Genomic DNA, 19,154 nt, shown 5'->3' with positions numbered 1-19,154 from the left:
TAGGAAGGTGTTAGCTCAATTGACTTTCCGATGACCCATTTCGTGTACAGAGCCAGACATGTTCCGAGGTCATCATTCCATCAACTAGCCCCGCCTTACTGTAATGTTTGTATCAATTGGATTGTAACATTACAGTAAAACTTTCGATTCCATTTAAGCAGGAAATCGACGCGTATTTAGTATATTGGTTCAATTTGTATATATATAACATAACACATGTGTACTAGAAAACTTACCATTTTTGCAGTTTTCTACCTTCATTCCTATCTCCCATTTATGTCTCCTTTGACTCTCATCCACATTTCTTGAATTCCTGCTTATTTAAGAAAGAAAAGGGGAAATAGTAAAAAAAGAACTGATAGACTCCGTGTTTTCCTCAGCGCTTTTTTTACAATGGAGAAGACCTTTACGTCCTAGCCCAGTACACGTGCTATTGGTAGGGTCCAAGCTACCGCGCGGGGTGCACTGGGGGCGTGTCGGGCTCGAATGGTGACGCTGCCATTAATACCGACTAAACTCCATTGGGCTCCGCCATCGTTCCTCCCAGGAACTACGTCTCGGTATTACTTCTGGGGGGATGGCTGTACTTAATATACTAATTCACTCTCACTCACGCGTTCATACGTCCTGTATGAGGCTTACTTGGGTGCTCTCTCTATCGCACCTTGATTCACTCTCAAACACTCCACATGAGGCCGACTTTTGTGCTCACCTTTTTCGTTCCTTGCGAGGCTGACTTGTGTGCTCACCTTACTCATTCCTTGCTAGGCTTACTTTTGTGCTCGCCCCACCCATACCATGTGAGGCTGACTTGGGTGCTCACCCTATCACCTGATTCACTCTCGATCGCGCCACTCTATTGTACCTTTGTCACTCCCCCTGGCATACCATGTGGGACATTTTTCTTAGGCCCCACTTCTGACATACCATGCGAGGCTGACTTGTGTGCTCACCTTTTTCATTCCTTGCTAGGCTTACTTTTGTGCTAGCCTCTACCATACCATGTGAGGCTGACTTTTGTGCTCACCCTTAACATGCCGTGTGAGACTGACTTGGATGCTCACCCTTTCACTCCTCTGCCACGCCATGAGGCATCGATAGCTAAGTCCCAACATACTACGCTACGACCCTCCCGTCTTGGCATGAGGCACTCCACTTATACGCCTATACACTCACTCTTCTGTCTTGCTTCGGGATGGCTGGGTTTACCCCTTACGCGGTTGCCAGTCGCTGCGCCAAACCTGCCTCGGCATGAACAGACCATTCACTCTCTTTTTTGCGCTTGGCCTTTTTCGCTCCAGCTAACCAATCACTAGTTAGCCGTGCCCGTCGCCTGTTGCTCGGTTCGCCAGATTACCTGTAGCCTACAGGCAATCTGGATGGTAGCAGCCGAGACTGCGTTCCACTTCTCCACCGATTGACACATCCGCTGAATAAGGGTATCAGGGGTTGTGTCCCAGCCACAGACGTCAAGCATTGCTCTTCTTTCGACGTCGAACCGATGACATACGAACAGTATGTGTTCGGCAGTTTCGTCTACACCTGGGCAGTCCGGGCAGACTGGACCTCCGCGTGCCCGAACCTGTGGAGGTACTGTCGGAAACAGCCATGGCCTGACAGGAATTGTGTCAGGTGGAAGTGAACTTCCCCATGGGGTCTTCCCACCCAGATCGATATGCTAGGTATTAGCCGGTGAGTCCACCTACCTTTCGAGGAGTTATCCCACTCACGCTGCCATCTGGCGACCTGGTCCGCTCGCGGTCTCCTCTATTTCCACGTAGCTCGAAACACTCCTCATCTTCCCGAATGAACAGCCCGACTGGCATCATGCTCGCTATCACGCAGGATGCATCGTGTGATACCGTGCGGTAGGCAGATATCACTCTGAGGCACATCACGCGGTAGGTGCTCTCCAGTTTCTGCAGGTAATTGGTTACCCTCAGTGCTCTTGACCATGACGGGCCGCCGTACCTGAGGATAGATACGGCAACGCCTGCCAGTAACCTACGTCTACTGGCGCACACCTTTGAGCTGTTGGACATCATTCTCGATAGAGCCGCAACAGCAGTCGACGCTCTCTTGCATGTATAGTCGACATGGCTGCCGAAGGTCAGCTTGTCGTCTATAATGACTCCGAGAGACTTCAGACTTCGCTGTGAATGTTAATTGAACAATACATAATATGTAATAATTAAATCAGTTTTCGTGGTGGAATCTGGTTTGAGATGATTTTAAATTTAATACGAATTTAAAATACAAATTATTTTAAATTTTCTCAAGAAGTGGGAAAATTTCTGGAGGAGTTCCGGACCCCAAGACCCTCCCTCTGGATCCGCCACTGTCGTCGGAGGTTTTTCTATTCGCAGGAGCAGCTTGTTGACCACACCCTCCGCTATATTGTCAAACAAATGTCTTCGTCGATTACCTAATTCTTTCATATACTTGTTCATTAAATGAAACATTTACCATATGAGGAGGTTAATTCGACTGCAAGTATAGTGGTTTTCAACCGACTATCGTCACTTTAACTATCCATGTTCAAGTTTAACCATAGTACAGATTTGGACCAAAATAGTAATATTGAGCATTCTATTGCAAGCATGACTATTGTAAGTGGGATGCTCGATGTGACAATATGCACTATGTAGTGTAGTGGAGTGCACTGGTTTTACACTTTCTAGCAGAAGTGTCAATGGAACATACCCAGTTTTCTGTCCTTCTGCTAGGAAGTGCAAAAATGATGCAAGACCAGTGCACTCCACTACACCGGTGTTAATCAATCGAAAATCGCATTAGTGTTTTTGGCGTATTTTTCAAATTAATGGAATTAGAGTGGTCCGGGTGTTAGGGTGTTCAAAGTATCTACTGTTTAGATGTGTGAAGTTTACCTGCGCAATGCCCTACAATATGCATAATAACACAAATAAATTGAAGCAAGTTTGCTGAATAAACAAGGGTTCATTTGCTATGATTTTTTTTAAAGGTTTGAGGTAGGGTGGCACTTGCAAAATCGGGTTGCTTATATTATCTTTTGATGTGTTAACTTTTCGCAAATACGTTGTTCAAGATATTTTTGGAACTTTCATTGGAGCATATTTTTACCGTAGCCCTGATGTTTCAATCCTTTTTGTTTGAACAGTTGCAAGTGATTTTTACAACGAAAATGGTTTTCTTCAAAACTAAATATCTTTAGGCATTACAATTCGATTTTCAATCTATAAATTCCATTTGAAAGATCAACGATTGATTAGTTATGGAGAATTAATAAACTTAATTCTTTTTTAAGAGAGCTGTGTTTTTTAAACAAAATTGTTCATTAATTTTGAGAAAGACGAGATAACAGGCCCGGGAGCGAAATCAACGTTACCATGCAGTGAATTGTTTGAGTTTTTACTTCCAGTGGGACGAAGAAAAGTGATTCGAATTAAATATTACTTTACACCTCCGTAATGAGGGGCATTGCACTCGAGAAGTGCGCAAAGATTGTGAGAGTTCTACTGGACGACGTCTGAATTTGATAAAAACATGAATAAAATGGAATTTATTTTTTTTTCTTTCATCTCATTGCATTTCACAAACATTTTAAATATTCCTAATCTTGATCAGTTTTTCTATAGTCCCATTTAACATCATTTACCCGACAATCATGGCAAAATGTAACTAGAAAGTTTGGTATATACGTGGAATGTGATTATATTCTCTAAAATTAGATTTTAATTCACCGGTCCGAGATTTTTACCGCATAAAATCGAGAAATTTTTACAATTTTTCAAAGCTAATATTCTGCTATAAAGATTTAAAACAGTTCCAAATATTAGTTTGGTCGCGATTTTCTGTCTTCTTTCTTCAGATCTTCTCAAATAAGTTTAGTCAGATTCGATCACCTAATGCTGGGAACTACAAATGAAATGACCTGAAAACCAAGAAGGTTTGGTTCAATATGTAACATTTGATGTTTATTGGGTGTTCTGAGGCTACTCGGAAGAAATATATTTGATTTAATATTACTCTAAATGTACTACAAAAAAAATTGACATTAAATAGTATAGTCCTACGTCTACTGTTCGTGCAACCCTATAGGGCTGCCCTTGAAGTTTTTTTTGTTACAACCATTGCAAAAGTAGCACAACACAATGGGAATATCCTTAATTCACTTGAAATTGGAAACCCTTTTTATGATACTATTCAACAACAAACATTGGAAAAGTCCACGTGGACATTGTAGGGAGGAGGTAGGGGTACATGGACTGCCCACGTTTGTCCACGGAGGGGGAGGAGGGCGTCTAAAACGAAGGTATATGAATGGCTCCTATGTATAATTGATTGTATCTGCTTGAGTACTTTCTCTAAAGCACAACAAATACTTTGGAAATTTGTAAATGACGAAATATTTTTTCTTAGCCTATTATCTAATTTGGCATCTGGACAAATGTGGCTCATCTCCATGACATCAACGGTTTTATATAATGTTATTCGTAATCCCTCTTCGCGTGTTTAACAAATATTTTTGTGTAATTGCTATCAGATTTTTACTCGGAATTATGTGACAAAATTAACTTGATCATGAAAATGTGACCGATTCGTGGTAATTTGTTTTGTAAACAACCACTAGCAGCTACTCATAATTATATTATATTTCACGAAACAGTTCACGGAGCAAAGATGATTAGTATTTACTGTTTTGTGAAGTATTTGACGTGAAAGCTCCAAGACATGCTTGAATATCTATTCTGCGTATCATATGCGACTATTTTCAATTGTATAGAGTCCCACAAAGAGAAAAATGCAAGTATTTTTGTAATGAATTTGATGATCTAGTGCATAATCAATTAAACATGCAAATAAACATGTACCTTTGAACGATTTTGTCAAGAATATTGAACGAATACTGATTTTGTGGTGTGGGTGGATAAACTTTTTTAATATGATATGGATTTTATATTCCTATTGTAGATCGAACAAAGTGCAAATAGATATCTATGCATAAATGAATATTATTTATGCATAGATATCTTTTCTATCTGCCTCTCGTTTCTTCTGCTGTAAATTTTATGCATTGGACATATTCGGTCTATCCACTCATTGATTGCTTACTAGAGTATATGCATGAAAATGCATAAAAATCACAGCAGAAGAAAAGAGACGGGAATAGAAAGTATGCTAACAACGCATATTTTTGTTTCTCAATGTGCAATTACAACTATTTAGTGCGTAAGGCAATATTCGACGAAAGTTGTCCACAAGGTTTGCGTCGTATGGATATTTGACAAATACGTATCTTCGAATAACAAGTGTCCTGTGATCAAGTTATTAAAATTCAGCTGCATTCCGAACCAGATAAATCAAATCGACGATTCTGATTGTGCAAAAACAGCATACACTTGGAACGGAGTGATATTCACTACCGGCTTATTTCCAAAAAATGAAGGTTCCGAACATATTTCGAAGCCTTATAACGATTGAAAATTATAGAGCCAAATTTAATTCCGTTTTCTATAAGTTCTTAAAACCATATCAATTTGTAGTGAATCAAAACAACACAAGAAAATAAATTTACGCTAGTGTCACACAATGGCACAAGCAGAAGCCCGTAGTTGAGGATGCAGAAACACCACATGCAAATGATCAGTCCAATAAAGATCAAATGAGTATGAAAAATGGGTACTGAGAAACCTGTTGGGAACATCTGGCGATTAAATTGTTTAAATCTACTTCAAGTCCTAACCAAAACTGCTGGAAACCAGAGTAAGTTGAAATAATAGATAAATTCGGCAATGAAATATCAAACTCAGGATGAGAAACTTTCCACTGAAATTATGTAAACAAGGTCTAATTGGTTAATCAGAGCGGTTTGACTAATTGGTATAGCCTGGACTGGGTTATTTCCACTCGAATCGGGAACGAGCGTAAATTCAAAAAAAAAACTTTCTATTTCGTCATATACGCGCAGTCATCGCTTTACCCAGAAACCCAGTTCGGCTAGCGCTGATCCAGACGTAGGCCGTATCGTTTGCTGACTTGTTCCCCATTTCACACTGCCTATATAATTCTCATTTCTAGTTACAAATGGGGCTTACATGGCGTTTTGGGTACGTATACATGGGGAGATCGTTGTTTGGTTTAGTTATTCTCGAACCTAAATTTTCATTCAGTCATCCAGTAACACTCGATCGGTTCTGTATCTGTGACCGTCAAGGTCTTAGAATGAAATATTGAATAAAATTGTATTGAGTAGTTTTTAATTAGCCATTACCACAAGTACAACAAGTGTTCAAATCACAAAAAATGAGTACATTTTCGAAAAAAATTGTTTGCTACATTACGTTCCTCGTAGTTTGTAATTTTGGAGTTCGATTCGCGGAAGTGATCGAAGTAATGGACAACAACAGAACCTACCAACAAAATTTTGACGGTTTGCCTGATGACGGAGGAGGACCGGGAACGAGAATCCTTTCACGGAAAAGACGTTTCGTATCATTCCCGGAAGGAAGCTCATTCCAAGTTGGTTAGTGTGAACTTTCAAACAAAATCATCTCCAGTACTACCGAACTGCAGTTTGTGGAAAAATATTTGGATATTGATTATTGAGTGTGGTGCGAAACCCACCACTACTTAACCTAGGAGTGATGCAACTGAGAAATATACGTTTAAATACACATCACATGCATATAATCAAAAGCTAAATTTCCATACTGACACTTATAACTAAATTGAAAAATAATCCTACTATCCTTATGACACGCAAACACTGAACTGCTCGTGAAATTCCCGAGAACAATCGCCGCGAGACTATGTAGGTGAAGTGTGCAATGAGTTCTAGTTAGTCGACTCCCACTTTGAAAGAGATCAACGGAAATGATACTTGCTGTATCATCGGTTTCAAGCACCACGGTGAATCATTTCTCCGCTGTAGATTCCTCTTTTTACCGGGGTTTTTGATTTGCCTGAAGAAAAATAAGTAGAACGATAAATCAGATTTTGCTGGAATCGAAGAGTGCGCGCATTTCGATACACGACTGGTGTCTTGCAAAAACTTTTATTGCTAACATGGAGACGACATAGCCGGAGAATATACTATTTCAGATATACCGCCGAGGCGGAAATGGAGAATTTCATCAACAATCGATTTTCTGTTCCACGACAGGTTTCGAAATGACAAGCTTCATTCATTACATTAGTGTTCTGTGCAGTGCTGAGCTCCATCACAGTACTGATGGCAATTCTGTTTAATGAGAGAGGATGATTTAAAAGCATTTAAAATGACTAGCGATGCTCATTACTCACGGTTCTCACTGACCAGAAATTTCAACAGTGAGATGGTTTTTTCTGTTTAAATTTTTCTCATTGAAAGGGTAAAAGGTATATGTCAAAAATATTGCTCTCTCCAGAGAGACGAAGTTGAAGTATATTCACAATGACCGTCATTTTATTTGCAGCATGAATACGGTGACGACGGTCATTATTAATAACAACAAACCAGTGGTGACAAACGTATCAAATTAAATATTCATTTTAGTATGAAATTCTATAACTTATGATACGTGCATTTTATAAGCATGTATTCGATTTTCAATTAGAAAAAATATATTAGTGTAACTATAATGGTTGTAACTAGCACTACAACTGTCGTGTATTTTGAAGCAATATGGTAGCCTTTAGATTTACATTTATTTTCTTTGATTTTCAGAATAACAACCAACACCTTCAACCAATCCTTTCTTTCAGGTAGATTTCCTATGAATTGAATTTCGGATGAGAACATGTTAATTCTCATATTGTTGACCATATGGTCCAGATATCATTTTATGCCCAGCATATATAATCAAATTTCAAAAGTGATTTCGCGTTATATTCATTTCGGATACTTTGTAACGAAAAAATGCTGTTTGTTTTCGAGTACTATTTTAATGACTGGGTCAGCATATCTAGTAATAATACAAGCCTGTTGTGTCTAATTCATAAGCGTTACAACAATATTTCCATAACATCAATATAAATTTCAATCGCCACTAATTCATCGGTTCAAATTTTTCCAATCATACATAGATGGAAACACTGTTTCAAAAATGTCGTCATTCAGCTTTAAAATTAAAATGTCTTCTAACGTATCATCCGATATAGCTGTCCGGTGATCAGACAAAACCAGTGCTAATGCACTGAATGATCTTTCAACAGATACTTGACTGCTTGGTGTTGCCAGAATTACCAATGCCACCTGTGCGAGTTGAGGATGTGACGTTTTTCTAGAAATCCAATGAGTCCAAATATCAAAATCGTGTCGTTGTCGAGGCTCAACTTCAAGGATATTTCGATCGTAGCCTCCGTTTTGGGATCCAGTTTTCCTCCAAAGAGCTCCGTTAGGTAATCGGTTATGTCTTGATCCTCTACTGAAATATTTGCCTGCTCCAACGAATCGTTCTGTTTGGCAAAACCACCGATGATTTGCATTCTCCTCCATACGTTTAATATATAGTTCTGAAAAAAGGTTGATATATTTCGCATATATACATCAAATATATCATTGAGCAATATTGGTACATTGAAGCATCCAGAATAAAACTAATTACCTGGATTTCGATTTTCTCATCCGAACTGAAGAATGTGGAATCTAAATAGTTAAACTTGGGGTCGAGAGAAAGCGCTGCCTTGAATAACATTGTTCCTCTAAGCATTTCAAGTCTTTTTTCGAGTGTATCTGCCAAATGTTTTGAAAATCGATTGTTTTTGAGCTCACGTACATTCTTTAGTGCCAGTATCCATTGCATGTAGAATTCACTAAATACTTGATGCTGCGATTGTAGCAGTTTAGTCATTTTATGTAGAGGAAGAAATGCAGTTTCGTATTCCTTCATGAATGTCCAATCATCTTCGGTTAACTCTGAAATAGAATGTTTCTCTATTTAGTGCAGCACAGCTCATAAAGTAACAAACATTTGGTATCGATACTCACTTAGCTCCGAAAAATGCTCTTGCATCGAAGAGAAAAACGATTCTTGCTTAATGATGCTCCTTATCATTTTGTACTTGCCGCTCCACCTGGTGGGCGACCATAGGGGAGGGAATGATGCTTGATGGAAATCCATATAACTTTTATATTTAATTTTTCTCAAATTCTTAGAAAAATCTGTAATACTTTTGATGTTAGAGTTAGTGTTCTTTACAACATCGTTGAGTGCCAGTAGTAGCGTGTGCACTGCGCATCGCACGATATTGAATTGGTCGCTTAATTCTGCTTCAAGTTCCACGGGAAACTCATCGTCGCTGGAATATTCATCTAACATTGACTCAGTAAACAACTGTCGCAGATTCTTCGCTACCGCAAGCATATTAGCTCCATTATCCGTTGTAATCGAATGTATTTGATCGATGGATAGTTCATAGCGTTTCAATACATCCAGTATTTTGACCTTGAGATGCTTTGCCGTTTGGCTTTCGGTGACTTCTATCATGGCTTAAATAAAAAAAGTTCAGTTAGTTCAATTATTTGTTAAAAACCATAATTCATCTTACCTAGTGTTCTTGTTACAATCGAATTGTTCAATTCATGTTGAGCATTCACACCCAATATGTGACGACCGTATCGCTGCGCAGAATCTATTTTAATAGATATGAGGCGCGCTTTCATTTGTTGGTGAATGCACATCACTGTTTTCTCCGTAATTTACTTTGAGGTAGATTTTTACATTTCGTCGGTCCAACGAAATACCAAGAGCTTGCGTTATTGGATCCGTAAGCAGACGCAAACCTTTCCAATCCATAGCGCTGAGAGGAAGATTATGGTTTGTTATCAACCGAATGCAAGCTTCGACAAATTGTTGTCTATCGATTGCCACTAATCGCTTGGCCACAACACGGGTCCTTTTCTTCGGAAGGTTTTCCGATTCCGTGATCAGTCCATACAAAACTGCTGCATTCGGATGCAATACTCGGAAGTGCCTGATGAAATTGCCGCTATCGTAGTTTTGCTGAGAGAGTCGGCAATTAGATAACGGTTCAATGTTGCAAATGAACCTTCCACTTTCTTGTTTCACGAACTCCCACGCAATATCATCAAACCTCCGCCTTTTCCGCTGCGCGATTGGCTTTGTCGATGGACCAGCATTTGTATTCATTATGGCTCGCTCAATGTTTCGGAACACGTTTAAAATTTTGAAAGTTTCAGAATATTCTTGCACGTCGCCGATTTGTTTTGATTATATGATTGCAGGGGTGCCAAAATTTCAGTTTAAGCAGAGATGTCCAAGTGATCACACAATCTGGGTGATTCGACTTAAGTCGTATGACTTATGATTATATATTCTGGTTTCAATTTAAAACCGAAATATAGTACCGACAAGTAAATTTTGTTTTTGTCTCATATTTCAGCGTGCGCAATAAATGCGCATCTTGTGTAACGCACCCCCATGTGAATAATGCACACAAGCTGCAGCTTAGTTTCGCACGCTGAAAATTGAAGAAAAATAGAAAAGCGCAAGTAAAATACGTCGATTTTCAACTGCAACCAGAGTAAATTGCAGTACTGAGACAATATTATAGACTTATTGATGCCAATATTATAGTTGGAAACACATTATCGTCCACGATAGCATGTTTTATTCTAACAAGGAAAATAATCTAGGACAACTGGATTTCCGTTTCGATTCTCTCGTCTTAGGCCTACTATTTCCGAAAAATGTATTTGTCAATTTAAATTCGTTTCGGGAAAACTTCAATATAATTATTAGCAACACTGCGTATCTGGTTTTCTCGCAATACAGTGAGAATGATTTCTCAGTGTTTATACTGTCAGTTTCTCTCATTCTCTCGCATTGTTTTCACAAGAAATGGTAGATTGATACATTTTGTATCCAAATAACAGGCTGTGTGACGGTCATTTGAGATTTGTGATGGTAATTTATCGTTTACCGTTTGTATTCAATCACCTTCATGAAAATGCACAGCACTGGTTCTGTGTAAGGTGTCTACTGCCCATGATCGCATATTTGTCCCATTTGCTATGGGATTTCCTATCTTTATGGGACTGATTTGCGATCATAGGCAGCATACTTCCAACAAATTTTGCGTTAAATTGGATATAATAATTGCGTTTCAACCACGTATCATCTGAATCCGACACTAACTTAGTGACATGGCTAAACTAGCGCCGGAATGACGTTAGCTCCAAAAATGGAGACACAATTTGTGTTGGAGCTAGCGTCAATCCGGCGCTAGCTTCGTTCTGTTACTTAGTTAGTGTCGGATTCTGATGAGACGAAGTTGAATCGCAAATATTATAAATAATTTAGCTATAGGTTTTATGCTCTTTACGCGCAAAGATGGTTTTCAACAATTATCTCCTTCGTGAAGAAAAAAATATTTTGTGTGTTCCAGACTTTCGTTTTGTTGAGAAACCTGAGCTTTGCTACAATCAAAATACTTCCGCACCAAAAAAAAGTAAATGCGAACAATAACTCATTGCATTGAAAACTTCGTACTTTGGTTCAGAAATCAGTAATCAGAAATCAGAAATCAGAAATCAGAAATCTGAAATCAGGAACCAGAAATCAGAAATCAGAAATCAGAAATCAGAAATCAGAAATCTGAAATCATAAATCAGAAATCAGAAATCAGAAATCAGAAATCAGAAATCAGAAATCAGAAATTAGAAATCAGAAATCAGAAATCAGAAATCAGAAATCAGAAATCAGAAATCAGAAATCAGAAATCAGAAATCAGAAATCAGAAATCAGAAATCAGAAATCAGGAATCAGAAATCAGAAATCAGAAATCAGAAATCAGAAATCAGAAATCAGAAATCAGAAATCAGAAATCAGGAATCAGAAATCAGAAATCAGAAATCAGAAATCAGAAATCAGAAATCAGAAATCAGAAATCAGAAATCAGAAATCAGAAATCAGAAATCAGAAATCAGAAATCAGAAATCAGAAATCAGAAATCAGAAATCAGAAATCAGAAATCAGAAATCAGAAATCAGAAATCAGAAATCAGAAATCAGAAATCAGAAATCAGAAATCAGAAATCAGAAATCAGAAATCAGAAATCAGAAATCAGAAATCAGAAATCAGAAATCAGAAATCAGAAATCAGAAATCAGAAATCAGAAATCAGAAATCAGAAATCAGAAATCAGAAATCAGAAATCAGAAATCAGAAATCAGAAATCAGAAATCAGAAATCAGAAATCAGAAATCAGAAATCAGAAATCAGAAATCAGAAATCAGAAATCAGAAATCAGAAATCAGAAATCAGAAATCAGAAATCAGAAATCAGAAATCAGAAATCAGAAATCAGAAATCAGAAATCAGAAATCAGAAATCAGAAATCAGAAATCAGAAATCAGAAATCAGAAATCAGAAATCAGAAATCAGAAATCAGAAATCAGAAATCAGAAATCAGAAATCAGAAATCAGAAATCAGAAATCAGAAATCAGAAATCAGAAATCAGAAATCAGAAATCAGAAATCAGAAATCAGAAATCAGAAATCAGAAATCAGAAATCAGAAATCAGAAATCAGAAATCAGAAATCAGAAATCAGAAATCAGAAATCAGAAATCAGAAATCAGAAATCAGAAATCAGAAATCAGAAATCAGAAATCAGAAATCAGAAATCAGAAATCAGAAATCAGAAATCAGAAATCAGAAATCAGAAATCAGAAATCAGAAATCAGAAATCAGAAATCAGAAATCAGAAATCAGAAATCAGAAATCAGAAATCAGAAATCAGAAATCAGAAATCAGAAATCAGAAATCAGAAATCAGAAATCAGAAATCAGAAATCAGAAATCAGAAATCAGAAATCAGAAATCAGAAATCAGAAATCAGAAATCAGAAATCAGAAATCAGAAATCAGAAATCAGAAATCAGAAATCAGAAATCAGAAATTAGAAATCAGAAATCAGAAATCAGAAATCAGAAATCGGAAATCAGAAAGTAGAAATCAGAAATCAGAAGTCAGAAATCAAAAATCAGAAATTAAGAAAATTTATCAAAACCTATTTTGTAGGAACAAGTATTTGGAAATTTTTGAAGAAAGCGATATACTAAGTAACGGGTGCCATCAAATTAAATCACGGAAAAAACGCTGTAGAAAATTACCTAGAGGACCAATCGTTTTCTAACTTACGCTCGTACCTTACGATTAGGTTCTGTACAACATCTGGCAGGAGGTTCTTCTGCACGGAAACCCACTTTTTCTTCATGTTTTCCTCAGATTTAACCTCTTTGGGATGCTTCGGTGCCTGCTTAATTGCACAGTATTTTTCGATGGACCCTAATTCCGATGCATTGAGAGGTGTCTTCGGGTACGAAAAAGACCCCGTCGGCTTCGCACTACTCCAGGATAACATTTGAATAGTAGCGCGAAGCTAAATCCGGACAGAAGATCGTTGGGCCCTCGTGTTGCTTGAAGAGAGGAAGCGGACGCTTCGGTAGGCACTCTTGGAGGTGGATTTTCCCGTTTACAGTCTGGATAGTCACGAACGGCCCACTCCGTTTGCAGATCGCTCGTCAAATCATGTATTTAAGTTGAAAGTTTCTGCTCCCTTACTTCCTCCGCAACATCAAACTTATGTTTGGCGGTGAAGAGCAGTAGTTCCGAAAACTGCAGGAAGTCCGTCTTGACGTGAGTCTCATGATGAGACGATGAGGCTTCGTCAGCATCTGGGTGTACAGTTTCCGGACCCGTGACTTTCCCACCGCAGTTTGCCGTTCGTCACGGTTTGGAACCTTTCGCGCTTTGTATGTATGCAATCCCCGCCGGCCTCTGAATGAAACGCTTGGACAGATTCAACTTTTTGGTCACATCCCTGACCGAAGCATTGGAATTCCTGGTTATTTAATAGAATTTCCATGCAGAGCCGTAGCGTGGTCTTCTAGCGCCTTTGGCCGGTTCTCAGTGTTGCGCTCCGTTGGTGTTTACTTTGCCTTTCTTTTTCAGTTAGACCTTCAAATAATAATTTGTGGACATGGAAATGGTCAACCTACTTCCTACTTAATTCATGTTTGACTGTCGTTCATGTCATGTAAATTCCAGCCACAAATCTTTTACTGTATATTTATGAAATCAGTTGACGCTAGGTGTTTGAAGGCAATGGAGGGAGCATCTATTCAGAGGACTGTATATTAAAGTGGCAATGGCATGTATAGAAAACAGGTGATCATCGAATATAATAACCGGACGAACCACAACAAAAAAAAAGATTAGCTCAATCGGATGGGATTAGGATGTTACGCAAAACGGCCGAAGTGCAAAAACTTTCACCCGTAAAAAAACACAAAAAACCCTTAGAATATTCTAAAATTAAAGATTTTTTATGTTAAATGGCTTAGGATGTAATGAAACGACGAAATCTACTGTCACGCTGAATTTTGTTTTAAGATAGCCTTTATGAAACTTACAAAATGCTGGATTCGAGTTGATACTGGGGTTTGAAATGGTTGCCTTTAATTTATTTTCTATGCCAAATGTCTTAGAACTGCAACAAAAAAATCTCTTCTCATAAAAAATAGTTTTGACAAAAGTTGCCTCTCTGGTACTTTTAATTTTTACCTTTCCGGAAGTCGCGCTAGTGCACTGAATGCACGCTGCTCTGAAAATCTAGCGAAATCGTATTAGCGAACCAGCGGCTGCTCGTTCAGTGGGCCATTTGCGCGACTTCCGGAGGGTTAAACTGAAATTTAAAAAAAAACGCTTTTAATCCACCTAACAGTGTGATGCGACATTTCTTATAACTCTTATCACTCTCTTCGGATAATATATCGTTTGAGAACATTTAGAACTTGATGCTTCGCGATGTTTTTGATAACACATACTACATGGGATAGTGACAGGACTCAGAGAATAGCTCAAATCAGCATAGGACAACATCAGTGCTAGAAAAATTATTGTTAATGCTCTGTTAATAAAATATCTAAATTGTGGTGGGAAAACTGAATTTTCCTAAAGGGGTTATATATTGTACTGAGCCAAAAAAATCGAAATTTTTTTTGAATCGATTTGAAGTTTATACTTTACTCAAATTTCCAACGCGACTGAGAACTAAGAAATCAACGCTTTTTCTTGAAAAGGGCGATACAAGCAGTGACACCATTCAAAGAAAATCAACAGTGAATATTTCCAGACTTTTATTTCCTATTTAAGAACTATTGTGTTTTTTATATCCTAGATTGCATGATTCAGTGATCGAAACCCAAAACTTCATAAAGTATTTGAAATTATTAAATTAAAATTTGTTTTTGCTATTAAAATTTACAAAATGATAGCATCGCCCCTTTGGCGATTGTTTACTTTTTCGGTCCCACCTATCAGCATTGAAGTATCGTTCTTACGTTTTTTTACAATAAATACCGTTCTGCACCACCGATTTCGTCCGTGTTTTTTCAATAGCGATCATTGTTACTATTTACAGCTGGTATCAGATTGATAATCCTAAAAAAAATACGAAAATAACAGTTTCGCCTCTAAACTGCTAGCAAAAAAAGTATTGCCCTGTTTGTTTACATGGAGCGTGGAGGGCGAAACTTTAAATAAACAAACAAAAATACAGTTTCGCCCATTGTACTTTTTGCTGTAGTTTAAGAAAGCAATATCGTAGAATCCAAATTTTTAGGTTAATTTGTTGCGTTTCAAAGCCCTCATTCGCATGTATGAAAAAAGTCTTATGTTTACATTTGTAAGTATCGCCCTTTTCACAAAAAAGCGTTGAAATTAAATCGCAGCTCCTGATATCACGCTATCTCTGAAGTGCGTGCGTGCATAGTTCCAAATTTTACTTCGACATCGACTTTTTCTAAAGGCGACTTCCCAGTAGTATCCTGGATTTGAATTATTATCGCTAATCCTAATGCCAAAGAACAAATAAAAACCTCACGAAAACGAACCGTTTGAGAAAATCATCATCATTACTGGAATTTTCATTTTCACGAAACTTTTCGATAACCTTCCGTCACTTAATGCACTGGGTGCACAGTGCTCTGAAAATCTAGCGAAATCGTCTTAGGGCACCAGCGGGTCTAATTCAGAGCTTAAAGCTTAAGCGAGTTAAATCTGTAAAGAATACTAAAAATTAATTTCTATTCCATAATTTTCAGTTCAGCAATTCGAGAGACCGTGCTCACCGCAAGCCATGAAAAATAGACTACGTTGTGAAGCGATGGTCACCATTTATTAAAAAATCACGGTTAAATAGAAAATTAAACCATTAAAAAATTTCAAATAGTTTATAATTTTCACAAACTTATTAAGAAAAATTGTTTAATAAGCTTTCTAATATTGTGTGGGAAAAAAGCTAAAAATTTCAGTATTTTCTCTATCTGCAACATAAAAACCCTTAACTATACCAATTAATTGGTATACGAATTGGAATAGCCGCCAAATTTTGGAAGAAGTCTATAAAATAACCCCTTGAAAGCTACCTAAAAATTGTTGTAGTTCGATGCAATAAAAAATCCCCAAAAATGAAATGTACCTATTAATGAGAAACACAGTGAATAATACATACAATAAAGACCCATTTTTATCAGTTTCATGGTGTATTGAAGGGGGACAAAATGGGGACATTGACTAAATCGGGCAATTTTTTTTCTCTATAATAAACTGAATCTGTTAAAATATTCTTCCCGTCCCTTGATGTAGTCTGATAACTATTTCTGATTATGATGAACTTTTTATTTTCGCATATTTCGCATATCTTCATGATAAGGAAAACATGCTCAAGAAAAGATTTACTCGAATTCAGTCTTGTTCGTCTGCTAGAGCCCATCAAACATATGTTCATATTTGGCTGATAAAATCGGGGTTTCAATTTGTTATAATAGATATTCAGCATTCGAAGAAGTTTCTTTTGAACGAGTGTAGAACGACTTTGTTTCTACTTACTTGAAATCAGCGGCGTAGCCAGAAATTCGGTTTGGTGAAAATCGATCATACTGTTCAAACGGCATAATTCCGAAACCGTAATTTTTGAAGTTTTAAAGTTATGCAGAATTAATTTTTCAGAAAATAGTAACAGAGTTCGTGTCTTTAGCGAAATTGTTGAGACTTTATTGTAGTCATGAATATTAACCTGAGAAAATTCACCATAAATACTTCTTGGACGATATACCGTCAAAATTATTTTATCAAATGATGCGCTGTTTAACGTTTGTAAAACTCATCGAAGATACTAAACCTCCGAAATTGGCGGTATCAAAATGATGCTATCTTGACCTTAAATTACTGATTTTGAACATCTTACCTATACATATAAATGGTCATACAACAAAAATCAAATGCTCATCAAAATCGATCAGGACCTGCTAGAGTCGAATGGAAATCGTCATTTTTCATAAGTTTCTCTTTATATTCGGAAAGTATTAGTCATATTACGTTTTCGTCTCAACTCGACGCATTCCCAAAATAAAAACCTGTTTTAATCCACCTAGTGGTGCAATTGTGCTTTTTTCATTTGTCCAGACTACGATTCCATGGCTGGTTATGTTCAATACAATGGTGGAAATGAATATTACATTTTCAGTATGATTTGCACATACGTACAATGGATCGACAGCCACGATTTTGAGATACTATGTGATACTGAAACATCGCTTGAAACTAGCGGCGGATCATGGAGAAAGATCCGGGAGGTCCAGGTCCTGCCGAAAATTTTTCAACTTGTTAAGAAATTTTAAACTAGTTAACTAACTTTCAAACTGCCAGTAATCGCATAATATGCACATTGCGATGAGGACATTTTTAATTATATGTCTACACTGCTTTTTTTTAAACTATTATCTAATTTAGAAACCATCGCTCTCTGTTGACACTTCCACATTTGAATTTCAGTCTACGATCAGACCATCCCAGTGATAGGCAGCACTCTCCTGTTTACCGTCGGTGTGACGGTTGCCGCGGCGTGGCAGCTTCCCAGTGTATCCAACTTTGAAATACTCCGACTACTGCAGGAAAAAATCTCCGGTGGTTCACTTCTTCGCCGTACGGATGAAAACGTCAACGATACCACGCTGTACGATACCAGCACCAGCGGCTACGACAAGGCTAGCTACGATGCGTACTATTACAGCAGTCGGCGTAATCAGAGCTACTATCCCAGCACCAGTGGGAAGCAAAACATTTTCAGCTACTATTACGACAGTCCAACGCGACAACAATCGAACAATGGTCGAATAAAATATTATACCAGTGAAAAGGAATACGCTGGTGATGTAAATGACAAGTATCGGACCAAGTGGAAGCAACCGAGCAGCAGTAGTGGCTATGCTAATTTCCCCCCTAACTATGTAACTGCACCCAACGGATCCCAGAAAAATTGGGGCAATCTTGTTACCAGGTAAATCCAACTCTGCCTACTTTGTTTATATGTGCAAAGCACGTGTTTTGTGATGATACCTCTGAAAAACTTTACGTGTATAGAGACGTAAAGCTTATCATTGTTCAAATATTTGTTATAGAACCTTTTTTCTAATTGATCGGACACAATTCCCCAAAAAATACTCAAAATGACAAGAAATTATTTCTCTCATTCAAAGCTATCTACAAGACTGGGTTCGCCGGCATCCTCCAAATTACCCAATGCACAGAAAACGGTTCTATCCCGTGTTTGGCAAACGAAGCATTGACGAGCATACACATCCGGAAGACAAATTCTTTCTGGATCATCATCGATCAACGCGGCACAAACTGTATCGGAAAATCGAAACGTTTTTGGATGCGTAAGATCACTATTGTCAAAAATGCTGCCATTTCTATAAGTTGAAATTGTTTTCCAGGAAAGGCAAACATGGTCATCACTGTGTGTTACGGGCCCTATGTGAATGTGGCCAAAAAAGGGACGGTGTGCAGCCGGAATCTTTCCTCCGTGAAATCCTGAAGGCTGTTTTCAGGTATTTTGTAGTTCTGTAATTTACCGTAGTCATCCTTTACTAGATGGGAAACCATTCTGATTCCAGCTTACCAACTACACATGAAGACCCGGTCGATTACACGCATCGAACGTATGACGAGGCTCATGCACATACTGGAGATTGTGCAAAACGGTATCCTTTTTGCAAGGACAGTATCTGGTCCGAGGATTTTATATTCTGAGACTCACTGAAAGAAATTAACGTGGCTTTTCCTCTCAGTAGATTAAATGGTTATATATGTTGTGGCGATCAAAA

General features: G+C 37.8%; 1 protein-coding gene across 1 annotated transcript; it reads left to right on the top strand.

The window, feature by feature from the left end:
• The first annotated feature begins 6,171 nt into the window (after positions 1 to 6,171).
• Positions 6,172 to 19,154, top strand: LOC131681242 (uncharacterized). Its single transcript, XM_058961952.1, has 5 exons — positions 6,172 to 6,505; positions 17,821 to 18,325; positions 18,525 to 18,707; positions 18,765 to 18,878; positions 18,945 to 19,154. Exons 1-5 carry the CDS (start codon positions 6,286 to 6,288, stop codon positions 19,078 to 19,080), a joined length of 1,158 nt encoding a protein of 385 aa, XP_058817935.1. The 5' UTR covers positions 6,172 to 6,285; the 3' UTR covers positions 19,081 to 19,154.

Source organism: Topomyia yanbarensis, chromosome 2 (genome assembly GCF_030247195.1).
Source record: "Topomyia yanbarensis strain Yona2022 chromosome 2, ASM3024719v1, whole genome shotgun sequence".
Lineage (NCBI taxonomy): Eukaryota > Metazoa > Arthropoda > Insecta > Diptera > Culicidae > Topomyia > Topomyia yanbarensis.
Note: the sequence above shows the minus strand (reverse complement) of the source record. Positions and strands in the feature narration are given on the sequence as shown.